This window comes from Sardina pilchardus, chromosome 19 (genome assembly GCF_963854185.1).
Source record: "Sardina pilchardus chromosome 19, fSarPil1.1, whole genome shotgun sequence".
Classification (NCBI taxonomy): Eukaryota; Metazoa; Chordata; class Actinopteri; order Clupeiformes; family Clupeidae; genus Sardina; species Sardina pilchardus.
In genome coordinates this window covers 22,573,972-22,592,453 of record NC_085012.1, presented here as the reverse complement: position 1 = coordinate 22,592,453, position 18,482 = coordinate 22,573,972, and the positions used below count along the sequence as shown (strand labels likewise).

The 18,482-nt window shown below is 44.3% G+C and overlaps 1 protein-coding gene across 1 annotated transcript in view; it reads left to right on the top strand.

Annotated features, from left to right (window-relative positions):
- vipr1b (vasoactive intestinal peptide receptor 1b) overlaps positions 1-18,482 on the top strand; it is a 61,922-nt gene that overhangs the window by 19,724 nt on the left and 23,716 nt on the right. The window contains exons 4-5 of the mRNA XM_062521500.1: positions 12,850-12,950; positions 15,603-15,700. Coding sequence (XP_062377484.1) covers positions 12,850-12,950; positions 15,603-15,700 — 199 coding nt within the window. The remainder of the gene's footprint in view (positions 1-12,849; positions 12,951-15,602; positions 15,701-18,482) is intronic.

Below are 18,482 nucleotides of genomic sequence, written 5' to 3'. Positions count from 1 at the left end.
GTTAAATTCAATCGGCAACCCTTATTTGCATCTCATTCCCTAAGTCTAATGGATCTGCCTGTCTTCTCTGTCATTTATAAAACAGATATGATATGCGGTAGGTCTTGGTTTATCCCAGATATGACCCTTATGATTAGCCATTTACTTAACTTGCATGAATTATGCATGGCTCCAAGGTCTCCTGTGCCTTTACCAGTGCATGCTAGCGTGGGTTGAGCTCTTTACCTCCGTGATGGCGCTAGCTAGACAATGGACATGTCACCCATTATCAGTGGAGTGAGAGGGAGAAGTGAGGCTGATCTGTCGGGAGGACCGTGTGTGCTATGACAAACGCTGTTTGAGCACGTCAAGCTGTTTGATGGATTAGTCCCGGGAGTGAATTAACGCTGAAGTGGTGACGGTAATGAATTAAGTCCCGGCCAGAGGCCCGCGCGCTCCGAGTTCAAGTGAAATGAGACCCGCGGTTACTCTTAATAATTAAAACGGCGTAATGCTCTATTTGGAGTGAGGGCTAGTTTTTTGGAGAGTTACCTGTGCCTTAAAAATTAAAGAATTCTACTATGTCTGTGAATTTTACTATGTGTGTGTGTGTGTGTGGGGGTGGGGGGGGGGCATACTACTCCATATTTCATCCTACCTGCCCAGGGTGTTCCACTGCACAGCTTGTGTTTCAGAGCAGGACATGAATGTTCATGGCCAGGGACCATCTGCGGGGGCAAGAGGGGAAAGCAGAGGGGGCAATTACGTCTGTTTTTATGTTTTAACCAGCGCCTGGAAAAGTCCACAGGTTGATCTTTAGCCTGCAGCTGGGACAATGACTAGGCTGTCTCTGATTTTTTTGGGCTTTTTTTGTCGTATTTCTTTTTTTTTTGTTAATTTTTTGTTCCAATCTCCAGCTCATTTAGGAGTTACTGTGTATTTTATCGCCTTGCCTGAAATGACAGTGATTTTTTTTTTGGCGAGAACAGAGTTACCCCCAGGGCACTTTCCTGTTCTTTTTATCCAACTTCCTGGAAAAAAAGAGGAAGGAAACACGTTGTCTGGCAGCAGCTGGAGATGAACAAAAAGAAACATGGGAAGAGCGAGCAGCTTTAGCTGTAAGGTGTCTGTCTGTCTCATACTAAGTGTACTGTGCCTGAACAAACAGCAGCTGAACCCAGCCTTGTCTGTTCTGCGCTGTGTACCTCTAGGGGGACTTCTAGGCGGCTGCATATATGGAAAAAAAACACCTAACCCTAAAAAAATTCTAACAAAAGGTTTCTCAGCTATTTTCTGTAGTATTAGGTGTCCTTAATAACATACTAAAAGTTTACCAAAGTTTGACCACGGGAAAGGTGCATTTTTCAAGATGGCGTCCAAGATGGGCAAAAAGCCCTTAAAATATGCTAACTCCTTCATTTTTTGACCTAGCCAAGTGATATTGGTGTCTAACCCCATGTTTTCTGGGACTATGAATCCATTGAACTTGTCTAAATTGCACTGGCATGATTACATACTTGGAATTCATGACTTTGTGAGATTATTAGGGCTGTAACGATACATCAAACTCACGATTTGGTTTGTATCAAGATTTTTGACATTTTATAAAAACACATTGCAATAGCCTACCTTGAAACATCCGAGGATTATACTATTGTATATCTACTGTACATGCCTATATCATATCCTGATATAAAGAGAGAAAATACTGCATTTCTGATATTTATGAAAGCACACTTTATGCAGATTATAGCCTACTATTTCTGTTTTCCCACGTGTGCTGAAGTTATAAGGTAATATTTCTCCTTGGGACAGGCCATTTTGAGTTTTGGAAAACATTTGTATCAAGTCTCAATAATTGAGATGATCAGTCAAAATTAAGTTTTAACACGTCATTTTCAGGGTCAAGGAAGCTATTGACTTGATTTTTAGACAAACCTGATGTTGGCCATTTACCAAATGTAAAAATATCGACCATCTCTATTGCTATTCATGATAGAAATATCATTCAAAAACAATTTCAAAGTTTTAAAAAGTAATTTGATCACATGACATCAAGTATAATCTGGTAAGGTTCCAATATGGCCACCATGTATAAGAGAATAAGGCAATTATTCTATATTTTGGTCCATTATCAGTACATTTATATTCTACTTTCTTGTCTTTCTGAGCAAACCTTAACTCTTACTATACACTGCTCACAAAAAGGAACACTTTGAAAGCACATCAGATCTCATGGGGAAAAAATAGCATGCCGGATACCCATACTGATATGGACTGGGTAATGTGTTAGGAACAAAATGATGGCACATTGTTTTGGGGGGATGAAAATAACCAATCTACAGAGGACTGAATTCAAAGACCCCCCCCCAAAAAAATCAAAGAACAAAATGATGTGGCAGGCTAGTCCATTTTGCACGAACTTCATTGCAGCAATGTATAATGGTACTCAGTGGTTTGCATGACCCAACATGCTTGATGGCATTGGAGCATGCTCCTAATGAAACTTTTTTCAACCTTCAAATCACTACTCAACCCTCAGCCGCCACCTCCTCAGTCCAGCCTTACAGCGGATTCCCTTGCCTCATTTTCTACGAACAAAGTGGCGGCAATCAGCAGTCAATTCTCTACACATGCCCACAAGACACAATACATGACACGGCTCAGATAGTGAACTCCTACAAACTCCTACCACCTCTTTTTCAGCAGTTGCGCCTCTCTCCGAGAGTGAAATATCTGGACTCCTGACATGTAGCCGTCCTACCACATGCTCGTTGGACCCGATACCTACCTTAGCCTACTTCAGTCCATCAGCCCGACCATCACACTAGATATCATCTTCGTCTCTGCTCTCTCTTGGTTTGAATTCTACCTCACAGGATGCTCGTTTAACGTAGCATGGCTTGGACAGCCCTCACTATCTCACCACAGGGGTCCCCCAGGGCTCAGTGCAGGGCCCTATTCTCTTTGCTATTTACACCACCTCTTTGAGACAGATTATCCATTCACATAGCTTCTCATACCACTGCTATGCAGATGACACAGAGCTCTATCTGTTCTTTCCACCTGATGACCCCTTGGTCTCGACACAGATCTCAGATTGCCTCTCAGACATATCTACATGGATGAAGGCACACCACCTCCAGCTAAACCTCTCAAAAACTGAACTACTGTTTCTCCCAGCTAAACCTACCATGCATCATGACATCAACATCACATTTGACTCCTTGTCTGTTGCACCTATCAGGGCTGCAAGAAATTTAGCAATCGTTCTCGACAACCAACTATCCTTCTCCGATCATGTTGCCTCGGTTGGCTGGTCGTGCCATTTCACACTCTACCACATACAGAAAATCAGGGCTTACTTGACTCAAGCTGCTACCTAACTCCTGGTACAGGCAACAGTCATCTCACAACTTGACTACGATAATGTCCCAGAGGTGTTCAATTGGATTTAAGTCAGGGGAGTGTGGGAGGAGGCAGTCAATGGTATCTGCTGAATGATGTTGCAGGTAGATAACGTTCTTCAGACCCTTTCAGGTTTGTCATATGTGCTAGCACCTGCTCTCATCTTTGAAAAGCACAGGGTGCCAGTGGCGAACCAAGACAAATGCCAATTGAGCTCCACAGTGCTGGGCAGTGAGCACAGGTCCTTCTAAAGGCCATTGGGTCCTCAGGCCACTTTCATGAAGTCTGTATCTGACAGTGTGGTCAAACATTCACACCATTCACACATTCGGCCTGCCGGTGGTCTTTTTGTAGTGCCGTGGCAGGGCTCCTACTGTTCCTCCTTCCACAAAGGAGCAGAAATTGGTCTTGGTTAAGGACCACCCTGCCCAACTCTCCAAGAGCAACTGTCTGTCTCCTGGAATCTCATGCTCTTGAGACTGTGCTGGGAGACACAGCAATCCTTCTAGCAATGGAACATATAGCTATACCATTCTGGAGGAGTTGGACTACCTGTGCAACCTTTGTAGGCTCCAGGTACTGGCTTATGCTACCAATAGTGACACTGACCCTAGCCAAATGTGATATTAGTGGTTATGAACCACATAACCCACCAACACTAGGCAAAACTCTATGAAAAAAGGGAAAATTACTTCATTTCAATTACTTATTTTTTCGCATTAAACATGCCTCTAACTCATAGCTTTAATGTATAATTGTACTTGTACTCACTCATCTGTCATGCAAATATCCTAATTAGAATATTACATGGCCAAAACATGTATCAGGCACCAGTATTCCTAGTCTAGGAGGAATATAAAGGAGTAATGGTCATTTTAAAGACCTAATGGCGGCCATTTTGAAAATGGAGCCTTTCCTGCAGTCAAACTTTGGTAAACTTTTAGTATGTTTTTAAGTACATCTGATACTACTGTAAACCACTGAGAAACCTTTTGTTAGAATTTTTTTGGGGTCAAGTCATATATGCAGCTGACTATTCTGCATGATGAAAGAAATCCGCCAGCCGTCCCTCTTCTCGATGGACACACACACACAGCAGGCGTTCACACGCACATTCATGCACACAATACACACACACGCACACACGTTGCCACAGACATACATGCATACACGCACCCACACACAGACATACACACACATACACACACACACACACACATGCCACACATACACACACACACACACACACACACACAAACAGACAGACAGACATGGAAAAACATGCTAATTAGCAGGGCCGATTCACACACCGAGAGCTAATCCTTCCTCCAGCGCTGTGCTGTGCTGCGCCGCACCGTACAGCTGAGGGGATTAGCGCCAGCGCAGATCCCGGGTCAGTGCTCGGCTACGCGAGTCATTAGATTCCAGTGCACGATAACCAGCAGCCCCCCCCCCCCGCTGAAGCGGCTGGCGCCGGTCCGGCACACCTCTGGCCCAGACCTGGCCGAGGTCCGCAGACTCCACATCAAAGCCGACACAGCCAGGATCACCCCACACCCAGCCTCCACTAGAACTGATAAGTGTGCTAATGCACTTCAATTCTGTCGTTTCGTCATCCTCTTCAGTGCAATTTCAAATTCCGGAACGTTCCAGTTGCCACATGTATAATTACATTTCTATCTCTCATGTGGCGACTTGTAAACAATGAATCCTTTTTTTGCTGACGATGAATAACTATGAATAATGTGACACCTATTGTGTATTCACTGGCAAGTGTTATCTCCCCCAAGTGAACACACTCATGCCAATCAGTAAGGAAAACAGTTTTCCTTCCTTCTCTTTCTCTCTTTCCCTCCTTCTTTCCCTCCTTCGTTACCTCCCTCCTCCCTCTCTCCGTCGCTGGAGAGAGAGACGGACTCTTCATCCCACTGGCTGGGTTTGGGAGGCGGCGTGGGCACACTGGGCTGAGGGCCTGCTTTGTGTGCCCGCGGGCACCTTCTCTTCCCCGCGCGCCGTGTTCCACACCAGTGCTCTCGCCTGTCGCTGCACCCCCCCAACCCCCCACCCACCCCTCGCCAGTCCCCCCTGTACACACACACACACACACACACACATACACACACACACTCCTCGCCTGCCCCCCTCCCAACACACACGCTCCTCGCCTGCCCCCCCTCCACCCCCTACACACACACACACACACACACACACTGCCCATGACTGGACTCTGCCAGCCTGCAACGCATTTCACCATGCACTGCTGCACGGCCCCATGTGGGAGCCACTGCCGCTCGCCCCAGCAGGATATGGACCTCCGCTGCAGTGTCACTGAACATCGGGCCATCTCAGCCCACTACAACATATGAACACAGATGCAAACATACATCTGTGCAAACATACACATGTATCCACACACACACACACACACACACACACACACACAGATACACTTCATTGCCCTCCAGTGCTCATTGGGTGAAAGCATATTGCTTTGCTGTGAGCATGAAACCACACATATGCCGCATGTGACATAACATTGCGCTGTGAAATCTGTTGATTTGTGTGAATTTGTTAGCAGTGATGTAAAGTAGAGGAAAGTAACTTCCTTTCTTCCCAAAAAAAGTGTGTGGGACTTGCATTTGGTGGTTTTCTACGGTCAGCGATAATATGACCGCAATACATTCACATGGCTTTGTGCTGTAAATACCAGTGCACAAGCTTCCCACAGTGTTTACAGCCAGAGTGCTTCCCTCTAGCTGTAGCGAGACAGAACCTTAACCATAAAGAAGTCATAACACAGTGTGGTTATCCCAACTTGGTTTTTCACGGAGGTACACAACTGACGATGTCTCCCAGTCAACATCCACATGTGGTCAACAGCACCCCCCACCACCAACCCACTCCCCCTGTCATCAGGACTAATACCACAACCCCCCCCCCCCCATCCTACTTCAGCCGGTTCTATGGGATTGTAACAGCCAGTCCTACATAGGAATCAAATTGCTCGCTGGTGCCGTCATTGTCCTCCGAATGGCCTCATGAACATTCTGAGTTACACCTCCCTCTGTACCATTCATTTCATTTTAAAAACAAGGGCTTCATGTTTTCTTTTGAAATGTTTCTGTGTCCATGTTTCTGTGTCCATGTTTCTAAGGGCAAACATCTCTCCACTGTATTCCATACCATGTTGAAAAATCCCATCCACTCTCTCACCATCTCATCCACTCTCGTTCTCTCCCACTTTCTACAGCATATCATCCATCATTAAAGTTCATCTAGTCCCAGCCTTTCCCATGTAAGTCTCTGCATCACTGGAACTGGATAAAGCCAGACTGCTCCCAGTTGTTGATTAAGGTGTATGCACAATGCATGCGTCTTGGCCATAAACCAGATCATAAATCAGGCGCTGGAGTCCATGTAGTAATCCCTTCCCCAGTGATGTATAATGCACGCCTGTTTGGCTAATTGCCCCTGATGGAGAGACTGCGTCACGCCGTCTTCCTGTCATAACACTTTGTTAGGTTCTTAGCACAATCACTGTAATAAATTTGACATCGGCGAGACACGAAAACCGCGGCGTGTCGTATAAGTGCCAAAAATCGTGTGTCACGATCATTTCATGCCCCTCGTGTGCTAATGAGAATGAGCAGCAAGAGCTTTACATTTATTCATTTAGCAAACACGCTTTTCCAAAGAGCCTAACGATCAGATAAAGTGTGTATTGTGTGTTCATGTGGTGTAGGCTATGCGTTCTTCTGGGAATGCGAAACCCTGATCTTGGATGAAGAAATGGCACTTTTCATTTCCACAAAATGTGTAGTCTACCAGGAAACAGCCACTAGTTTAAGACTTGTGTGCGTCATGCCTACAGGCCATATCTACAGGCTCACAGTGAGTGAACAAGTAATTTTCGGAGGCCGTTTCTGAGGCAGTTTTTTCTATGTGTTGAGTGACTTAAAGCCTGTCAGGTGGAGGGGTGAGAGTGACGGTTGGAAGGGGCGTGGTGGAGAGGATTTAGATGGAGGCATCCATCCATAACGGTGGGGGTTTTCTGAACTCACCTGTCATCAGTAATGTGCCCAAGGCAAAATAAATAAATAAAATACTACGCCGTTACGAGGGGATTGGATTTTTCCCTTTTAGAACATCTCTGTGTACTCTTTTTCACCTCCCAGGTTTGCCTATGCTAGACGTGATAAGGTATTGTTACTTAAACTACATCCTACAAGATATGTTTAAATGCTATTTACCAGTGTCTTGTAGCCAGGAAGGCTTTGCAGAGAGGAAAAATAGATTCCACCTCTCAAGGATCCTTCAGCTTGTCACAAAAGCATCTTGTAACAAAAGAATGTTCTGGAGCATTGATAAAGCATTCACCCGCAATGCCCTGGTTATTCAGCTTGAGAACGCTTCTAACTGTAGGGAAATAAATTCCCAATTTGTTCTGTTTTCTTTTCCTCTATTTAGAGCAACATAACTTTCCAAGAACCTATGAGAATCCCTGCGGAGTTCGGATGAGGTCACAGATGAGAGGGCTATATAAATAAGTGGGTAGCCTGCTGAGGAGACGCATAAGTGTGATGACTTTAATGTGCTATGCAGCAGTAGGGGCATGGCTGTGAAATAGGAATATAAACACCATCAGCGACATGCATCCTACTGAGCCGTGCAAGGTGCAGCTTCTGGATAGTTATTGACTGGGGATTGACGTTTTAAAATCAGATATCAATATCTGAATGGCTCAGAATGTCATTAAGCTATAGTCTGACATCTGGTGTCTGAAGTTATTCTAAATCAATTTAAAGTTTGCCAGGTTTTTTGTGATTAGTCCTCACGTCCTGGTTTCTGAAAATAACAGATTGTCATCTGTTATGTTCCTGTCTTGGTAGTTTAATGATCTTTTCATGTTTCAAAGAGTTTAAAGTGGCAGATGAGGCAGAACAGTATGACATTAAAATGAATGGTAGCTAATAACACCATCTTGATGTGATAGGATAAAGCTTTCTTACGATAATAAGTATCCTTAGAGCCTTTGCTTGATAATTTCTTGTATAGTAACTGAAGAGTAGGCCTACACTGAAACATTAATAATCTTTTTGAGTACTGCACAAACAGATACCTGCCATCTGTAGACTCTAATGAGATATCCTTTTACTTATAGGAATCAGATGTCTCTCCAGGTTTTTTCCACTCGACCTCCTTCTACAACGACGCTGCCCTTTTCACACTGGAGGGGAGCAGGGTGGGGGTGGGTTGTGTGTTTTTTTAAGCTAAAGGCAAGATGGTAAAAATGGCTTCTGACATAAAGGGCCTATGACAGACGGTATCAAACATTTCCCCCCATCAGACATGATTAGTGAGCATGAATGGCTTCGGCTTTTAGTAGCTCCAGAACTTCTCACCTAAGCCAGTTTGTTTGAACCTCAACGGTTCAGTAGGTCAAGGAACCTTTTTTCAAAACAGGATTCACACAGCACTCTCATTTAGTATGTACACAGTACCATGGGCTTGGACATACTGATGGATGCTTTCAGTCCCCCTGTAATCTGCGTCGGTGATATCTAACCTACTTCTGCCATGTGCTGTTTTCTGTATCTCTAAATGTACGCCTTAGAATGGCAAAGGAAAGCTCATGCCATTAAGTGTGACAAAAAGCTATTCAGCTCCCAGCATAAGGATTAGCTCCTCTGGCTCTTGCTCTGAAAGACCTCAAAAGCCTTTTGACAGCAAACATGGGCTGGGAAAAATGATTGGTGTGGCGAGATATGACATAGTTTATTCGGCCATGACAGTGAAGCATGAAGGAAGGCGTTGGGGCAAACACGCATGGACAAAAACGCTCTCAGCAAACAGAAAATAGAAAATTAAATATTATCCGAGCAGATGCCAGATGCCATAAATCGTGGTTATATATAACTTTCTTTTTAGCGATCTGTGTAGCACCTGGTTAGCTCCTTTCTGCAGATATAGCCTACACTTCCTGTGGCCTGGTATGGCCCCTTTACATGAGCGATGTAATTGGTTTAAACTCCAGAGAGCTGTATGTCTTTTATTCCATAATTGAGCAATAACAGGTTCGGAAAGATAAACCCCAGTAGTAATAAGATACAAAACTGCATCTGAAGCAAACATCTGTTGGATGGCCCCTGAGAGATCCCATAATAGAGTGTGTAGGCACATGGACACGTACCTCCCATATCGACAGCAGTTGATTGGGTTTGTGCCACTTGACAGTTCTCAAATTGCTTTCAATACCATTGTCCCACAAACTGTTTTCTGACCTGAGTTTCTGCCTCATCCACTCGGAGAAGCAGTTCTTGTTTAAAACTTTTTTAGAGACAGAACAGACAGAGGCTGTGTTTCTTTCCCGGCTGTGTTTTGGTGCACAGTAAGTCTGAGCTATCTCTGATAGGAGCCACGCTTTACGAAACACTGTGATTCCTATCTGCAGCCTGTCAACTCAAGAGAGCCTTCATCATTAAAGGCCTTTCTAACTTAAAAGAGCACTATTTTGATTTACACGTGTGGGTGTCAAAGCAACACACCCCTCACAGTCTCAGGATTCAGGCTATAAGATGCCGCATGATGAATCTCCAGCCTTAGTCAGTGTTCCCCACTACTGCTACTGTAGATCAGAAGATAACAATAATTTAGGGTCTAATGCCTTCTGAGGTGTTTTTGTGCTTTCAGCTGGGTTCTCACTTGAGGAAGATTACCGGCTCAAATCACGACAAAAGCTTTTGTTATGCAGTCTTATCAAAACACAGAGAAATGGATACACGGAGACATGTGATCCTGAAAAGAAGTTCCTACTTATTGACCAAAGTAGCTCTAGGACACAGAATATGTGAACATCTAAGTTTTATAAGTTTTATGCTTTCTTCCAAATGCCAAAACTTTATTTCATTATATTATCCCTCAGATAGTCATCTGTGTGTGGTTTGGAGGGAATTCGAAATTGATCAAACGAAGGAAATTCAAGGATATTTGAGACAATTTTGTTTACACCATCACTCACTCATAAGATGGCACTTCTTCAAAGACAACAGTCAGATTGTTTGTGTGCGTTTGACAAGCATTGCATGTGTGCAAGACTTGTTTACACATACATTTCTGTTTGTGTGTGCATCTATGTAATGCACAAATTATGTTTGTTTACAGAAAAAAGCATGTATCTATGTTTGTGTTTGTATGTGCAGCAGTAGAAGTCCATTGTTTACTGATTGCAATCATTTGATGTGATGCGTTGCATGTGCTTAGGTTGATTGTTTTTCGGAATTATGCTGTACACAATCTGTACACAATCACTGTATACAATCTGTGCATGGAGATGTGATTATACTGTTACGGCAGTGTGCGAGGCACACATCAACACTACACAATATCTAACGACATTGTTCCCCCTTTCTAAATGATGACACACACACACACACACACGCACGCACGCACGCACGCACGCACGCACGCACGCACGCACACACACACACACACACACACACACACACACACACACACACACACACACACAAACACTACTGTTCTCCAAAAATCACAGTCATCATACTCTAAAGTATTTGCATATTCCAGGATCTAATCCCGTGTCAACCATCACGGCAAATCAGTGCACCTGGATGCCCCAGACATTTGGTGCTTTCTCAGTGTCCCAAAGCATAGCTAACTGCAATTTTACACCGTGTTTGTGATCAATGACATGCATTGTTTAGCACCCATCAAGGCAGCAAATGCCGCATTTTTGCCATGACAGCCTTCGTTGTCTCTGTTCCCTGAGAATTATGTTTATGTAGCACTGCTAATGAGGACTCGCTTATTGTCTTTCCACAGTCCCTATAGTGCCCAGACGAGTTGTGTATTCATCATGCGGTTTATGTAAGAGCGTATAATGTATCCTTTGTTCGTTAATGACTTTGATGCCTGAGAGACATAAGCGTGAAACTGATCTAAGACATCTTCCAGAGTCATATGGATGATACTCTCCAGGTGCTTTCTGGAGTGAGGACTGATGAGAATATTGCGTTCGTGTGCTGAAACGGTTACATTCGTGTGAAGCCCTCTATCATGCAATTAGTATTGAGCGTGTAAACACTCCATGGCAGATGTAATGTATACGGCAAATTGTTGCCAGTGGTGTGTGTCATATTAATCAAAGCAGATAAAGAACAGTCCGACACTGAACTCTCCTCATAGTGCAGTTTTGTAAACTGACGTCTTGGTCAGTCAGACCTGCATGAGAAGAAAGCAGCCTACAGTACCAAAAGACAGCAGCGTCGCACTATTCTTGATTTCACTGTGATATACTGTATACATGTGTGTGCTAATCCTCTTATCTACTTGTGAAACGCAGCAGCATAATGCCTTTATCAGTAATTGTTGTGAGAGTGTTCACAAAATGTGATGTGTTAGCTTTCTAGCGTGCCACATGTGTCTACCAGCATCAGTGCTGAGATGACATCAAAAGAATGGTGGTAAAGCACACGTTTTTTTTTGTCTTTTTTATCTGAAGTCACCCCACATCATCATCGCCAACAAGAGGGTCCCTGAAGCTCTTGTAGAGTAGTGGGAGTCCATGACTCTGTCTGTTATGAGGATCCCCGAACCTCTGAAGTGCATAGATGCAAGCCTGCAGCCTGTGCTCCCTGTCTGCTGGCCTGGCCCAGTTTAGATGCAGCACAGACCCCCCCAGAGGGCGAGGGCGCTCACCCACACACACACACACACACACACACACACACACACACACACAGACACACACACATACACATTTGCACACACACACACACACACACACACACACACACACACACACACACACACACACACTCTCTCTCTCTCTCTCTCTCTCTCCCTCTCTCACACACACACACACACGTTTACACACACACACACACACACACACACACACACACACACACACACACACACTCACACACACACACACACACACACACACACACACACACACACACACACATGTGCGTCCTGCCCCACGCTGACCAGGGAAATATTAGTCTACCTCTCAGGCCGCCGCTCCTCCCCTCATTATTCTCTGTCAGGGGTGTCTGTGCAGGACGGTGGCCTGTTAGGGTCACCTCGGTAAAAAAGCGTCCCTGCATGGAGTCACCTCGCCCGTGGGGTCCCTCTCCTATGGCTCCTCTGAGGACGGCAGTGATTCATTCGGACACACAACAGTGGGAGCCCTGGGAGGGGGGCCTGCTTTGGTCCTCCAAGTCCCACCGTCCACGTCCACAAAAAGAATCCACATTTAATTATCTGCACTCCCTTCGCCTCTTCAGCTCACGGGGTGCTGCCTGGGCATGCAATTATCGTACGTTGTTGGAGGTGAAATCAACTGGTGTTTTGTTGTTGTTATGGCGGCGAGCCATTTGTTTGCATTGGGTGGTAGCAGAGAGGGCTAACCTTAGCTTGTTTTTCCCCGTTGCCCAGGTAACCTCTCGAAGACCTGTACGGCGGATGGCTGGTCGGAGATGCAGACCATGGCCATCGCCGTGAACTGTGGCTACAACATGAACAGCACAAGTGATGAAGTAAGTATAGGGCGTTGTTATTTGTTTGTTTGAATTTTAAAGTTTAATATTTGTTTTCTCTGTTTGTGTTCCTTCTTTCCTTGCTCCTTTCTCTTTCACAGTCTTTTGTTCTTCCTTCCTTTTGTTTATTCTTCTTTTCTCATCCTGCCTTCTGTCTTTCTTTATTTCTTTCTTCTCTCTCTCATTCTTTCATATTATGCGTGTGTGTGTGAGAGAGTGTGTGCACGCATACCCTAACCCTTTCCTGAATAGTAGTATTGGACACAGGGTTTTTTTTTTTTTTTTTTTTTTTAAGAAGAAGAACGAAACAGAAATGGCACCTGAACCAAATGAAAGCACGAGTTTGAATTTCCCCCCCCCCCCCGTCCCGGACACCTCTGACTGAAAATCACCCGTGTGATTGTCAGAGTCGCTGCTTTAATATTCTCCGTCTCATTTCAGCCGGCCGGGCTACCAAGCAGCGCACACCACCACAATGACTCACCCTCGAAACAGTCTCCAGGGCCTGATCAGAATGCCGAGTGCCACAGCACCGTAAACTCTCTCTCCATCTCTCTTCCCAGAGAAAATCAATCAGCGGGATTAAAGCACAGGACCTGAGTGGCATTCCACAGAATGGGCCACTATTTGTCTTAATAAAGACAGTAGGGATTTCATAAAGTTGTCAGTGGTCCATGGAGCTAGATAATATTTTCATTAGAAAATGATCAGTGAATTGGCAGGGCATTCCTTCAAATTAGCTTCCTATGTGGCCTATTAAGGTGGAATGAGCATATATGCATGAGAATGACTTCATAAGGAAGTAAAGCAATCAACAATCAATAAATACCGTGGAGGCAAAAGGACTCTAAATATGATTAGAGGCATAACAGAAAGAAGAATGGAGAAGTGGAAAACAAAAGTAAGCAATAAATTAAATACAAATATGTGCTAATGCATTTCAGATTCATAACAATGCATTACACACAGAGAAAGAATCAATGCGTGGGATTTCTTTGGCAATTAAACTAAGTAGCCAAAATTGCTTCTTCAAGTGGGCCATATTTAGCCTCAACATTCCTCACAGTAATAGGTGTCTTGTCAAAGGCTTTCATATCCAAGCCGATTTATGTGTTTGCGGAGGCAGAGTTGAGGCAGAAATCTTTAAATATACTGTCAAATATCCCGTGATGGGCTGGGGAGGGGGAAAAAAAGAATAGCGGTTACAAGGTGGTAAAAGCCTCTCCAGCATGGGCTTCCTGCTGCGAGACAGTGGGCAGCTCATTTCTATTCCAGCCAGTTAATCCACAGGGTCCTTGGGATGTGGAATCTTTAAAAGGAATTTGATGTTGAGGGTGACAAGCCTTCAGGAAGTGATTTGGGTGGCTTACATCGGCTTTTAGTCACGGAGGGTTCCGGGGCGGTGGGTAGTATTGAAATGACCCGTCTACTCGTTACTTTGACCAAAACTTTTGTTCTTTGGTATTGTAGACGTGTCGGAGTCAATGTGTGTGGGTCGAAGGAAGTAGGATACTTGTCTTCTTGAAGGGCTTGAGTGCATATGTTTTTGTGTGTAGGAGTGTGCTGTAGTGTACTGATGCCTGACAGAAATACAGAGAGAGAGAGAGAGAGAGAGAGAGAGAGAGAGAGAGAGAGAGAGCTCGATAATTTTTCACAGAAAACAGGACCACTCAAACGGTGGATTCACGCTTACACAGTGGACTGTTCTACCCTACTCCACTGAATGAACTTTACAAACTTTATGAAACACAAACAGACTAAATGTATTACTTACACCTTGGATGAATCATTTGCGGTTATATGTCTATGATAAGGAGAGATTTGTACAGGTTTGTGTCTCATGTCCCTAAAACGATGAGTGTTTGGCCATGTTTTAGGTCTTCATCTGTGACCTGTCGTCATCAGAGGTTGCTTTCGCTTTGAAAATGGCCTTCTCTGAATGTAGCAGTGATTACTGTAATGAATGAGAGCTATTTTACTTTCACTAATTTCATCCATCAATGCCAGCTTCAGTATGGACTGTGGGGAGATAAATTTAGATGTTTCATATTCAGATATGAACTTCCGCTGTACAGCTTTATAATTGAGCTTTTTGAGATCGAGTGTATTTTTTGTCCTTCATCAAGGATGTCCTTTTGTCCTTCATGAGTATACTTATAATTCGTGTTTCAGTTGGGTGGACAAATTTACAGGGAGTTTGAAGATTAATGCCCTGCTAACCATAGAATCCTACAGAAAAGGCCCTCAAAACATTTTAGAACTTTTTGGAAAAGAAACATTTTATACTTCTATTAACTGTTTTGTTTTCTGCTGGCTGCCAAACAATCCCCATTTGAAAATATTGATGAAATGGCCGACAGTGTATATTGAGGTTCATTCAAATGCATAAACAGACTAGCTTCACCTTGGATCTGTCTGCGCTCTGAGTGGATTTGCATTTTGCGCTGAAGAGACATGAAAACTCTTAATCACCCACCGGGTTGTTGCTTGATCCTTTGATAGCTGCCCAGTTTCAGGCACTGATTTGTGGACATGTGAGTGGTCTGATCCTAGTTGTGAAAACATTGCCTTTGAGTCCGATCTTATTTGGTTGGGAATTACGTTAATTTATGCAACTTTGTTTTCTAATGCTAGTTTCTGTTTGCCTCACAGGGCACTTTCTTCCGGTCGGTGAAGATTGGCTACACCATTGGTCACAGCGTGTCTTTGATCTCCTTGACCACTGCTATAATAATCCTGTGTATCTTCAGGTAAGACTCCATATTACTCTATTCAGTGATCGAAAACAATGCATTCATATTTCTGTGGCCAGTGTGCGGTTGAAACATTCAAAGACACGTGTGGATTAGTGACAAAGAGCCATCTTGTTTTGAATCAATCTCTCAGCCCAGATGTAGCGCAGTCTGAAACAAATCCAATCTGTTGCTCTTGAGGGGTGCATATCCTGAAAGCATCACTGACTGCACACTAGCCATTGATAAATGACAGAGAGACAGGCATTTTGAACATTCTCTCTCTCTCTCTCTTTCTCTCTCTCACTGAGAGATCTACCATGGTTGTTGCACAACTTTTGAGGAACACATGCTCCAGATACTACAGAGAGTCATGCAACTCAGCCATCACTCAAGCACACATTCCGTTATAAATATCAAATATCAACTCCTACAAAAAAGTCTGTGGCATTTGGCAACAAAAAAATCTTCTCATTAGATTTTAGACTGAGTGCCTGGATGAACCTCAGCAATTACACATTTATATAATGATGCCCTCTAAAGAGTTAGCTCATGAATAAATCTCACTGAACATCTCGCTGTCAGGGACATGGATGAGTAAGCCTTTGATGGAGAACGTGCCAAACAGAGCAACAGGCTTCCCCAGGATATATTTGATTAGGTAATGGGAGTTGACCTCTAAATCTCAGCTTCTAGGGGACCCTAATTCCATTGGTGGGATTGAACCAGAGACTCAAGGATTTTCGCTAATTTGACCATTTGGACTGTGCATGTTTTAGTATGAATTAGTGTGAAGTATGAATTATATTTTATATCTGAAGTAAAATGCTGTTTTAACTGGTATTTAACCTGGAAATGTATTAAGATATGGCTGCATACAAATTTAATCACACGAATCGTCAGCACTTGACACCACATGTGATTGATGGCAGCCCTCACCAATTGAATTACATGCTAATGTCACAGATGAGTGACTTCCCATCATCTCTGGCTGATCCCTCTCCAGTACGGTCTTCATTTGAAATGCATTAGGGTTATTTGGGAATACCAGAGCACACACTGTAGCAGTCTCACTGCAGAAAGGTCTATCATAGGACTGAATTCTGTTCCATAAATACACAAAAAACAAGGTTTCATCAAACTCCCTGTTGTCAGCGACTGTGTAACTTTCCATAGACACTCTCTCATATCTAATCAGCCCACACTGCAAATGAGCCAGCTACTCCACATTCTAAATATTTACACAGTGAAGGGCATCTTGAAGTCAAACATTTACAGTAAAAATCGACCATCGCCTACCAGAGATAATGGCACCGACAGTTTTCACCACGCTCAGACACTCACACTCCCCGGGGCCACTATAGCTGGGATGTCTCGCTGGGTTTGTCTTTGTATGGAGTGAATGTCAGTGTGATAGATGTAGAGGAGCTGGAGTTGCCATGTTGACATATTTGCAGGGGCAAGTCAGGGGGTTGAACATGTCCCGTAGGACAAATAGAAGTAGAGAGAGAGATAGAGAGAGGTAGAGGAAAAAGACAGGAAGAGAAAAAAGAAGAGAGAGAGCCAGAGAGAGAGAGAGAGACGAAAGAGAGGAGATGATGGCGAGAGAAAGTGAAAAAGAAAAGAGGAGAGCGAGAGGGAAGTGAGTGAGTGACAGAGGCAGCTCGTCTATACCGCTGTCCAGCGAGGCCGTTATCTTAATCCAGTCTGTTATCCTTTTCTCCCGCCGAGAGCGGCAGGCCGGCCGCGCCACGCGAGCCTTGAGCTGGAGCACCAGGTGTTTAGTGAAGCGTCTGTCATCTAAGGGGGCCTCAGAGTCCAGACTATTCAGCAGCCACCGGAGCTTCGAGAGAGAGAGAGAGTGAGAGAGAGAGTCGAGACTATTCAGCAGCCACCGCTTCACTCCAAGATAGAGAGAGAGAGAGAGAGAGAGTTGAAACTATTCAGCAGCCACCGTTTTGCTCCTAGATAGAGAGAGAGAAAGAGAGAGAGAGAGACAGAGAGAGAGAGAGAAGGCGGAGGAGAATAACCTTGCCAGTCCATTCTGGAAGGAATTCTCGGACAAGAGCGGAGGCATTGAGTCGAAGGCAGACGCCGCCGCGAAAGTGCTGCTGATGGCAGCCGCGGCACAATCAATGACGAGTCTAAACGCTCAAAAGCGCTCGTCCTCTGTGCGTCAGGCGGACGGAGCAGCACAGATTACTTATCATCTCCCTCCAGCATCCTACGGCGGCTAGGATGAGCCTCCATCACATCGATCCCAAAGCTGCCTCGCCACCCCAACAGGATAAAAAAAACAATCATTCTCCACGACTTCTTCCAAAAGCATAAACAAGATCTACAGGTTCCGTTCTGATCCCCGTGCTCACATGAAGCTCTTTGATTCATACAAATGGTTCTCTATGGTGAAAACTATACAGTATCTGTGACAACTGGGATGAAAGATAGTGTATATCCAAGAGAGCTGCTCAGAGTGGAGGCTTGTTGTGAGGGCTTACTGTAATATGGCCCTTAATGTGGCTCCACTGAAGCTTCAGAGGTCTACAGGGAGATATTTACAAACTCCATCTGCGAGGACAAGAAAAAACGCTCACAATCTGCATTTAGTCATGGGAAGGCCAGGGACCGCCATGATTCTGTTTTTCATCTTTTCTCGGTCTGACTAATTGTTTGGGTCTCTGAATAGTTCATGAACAAATTCTGCCGAGTTTCTCTGACTCACCTTGGGCGAAAGCAGACGCGGCCTTTATTTTGTTATCATGAAAGCGCTGAATAACAGGGGACATTGTGTGTGTATCTC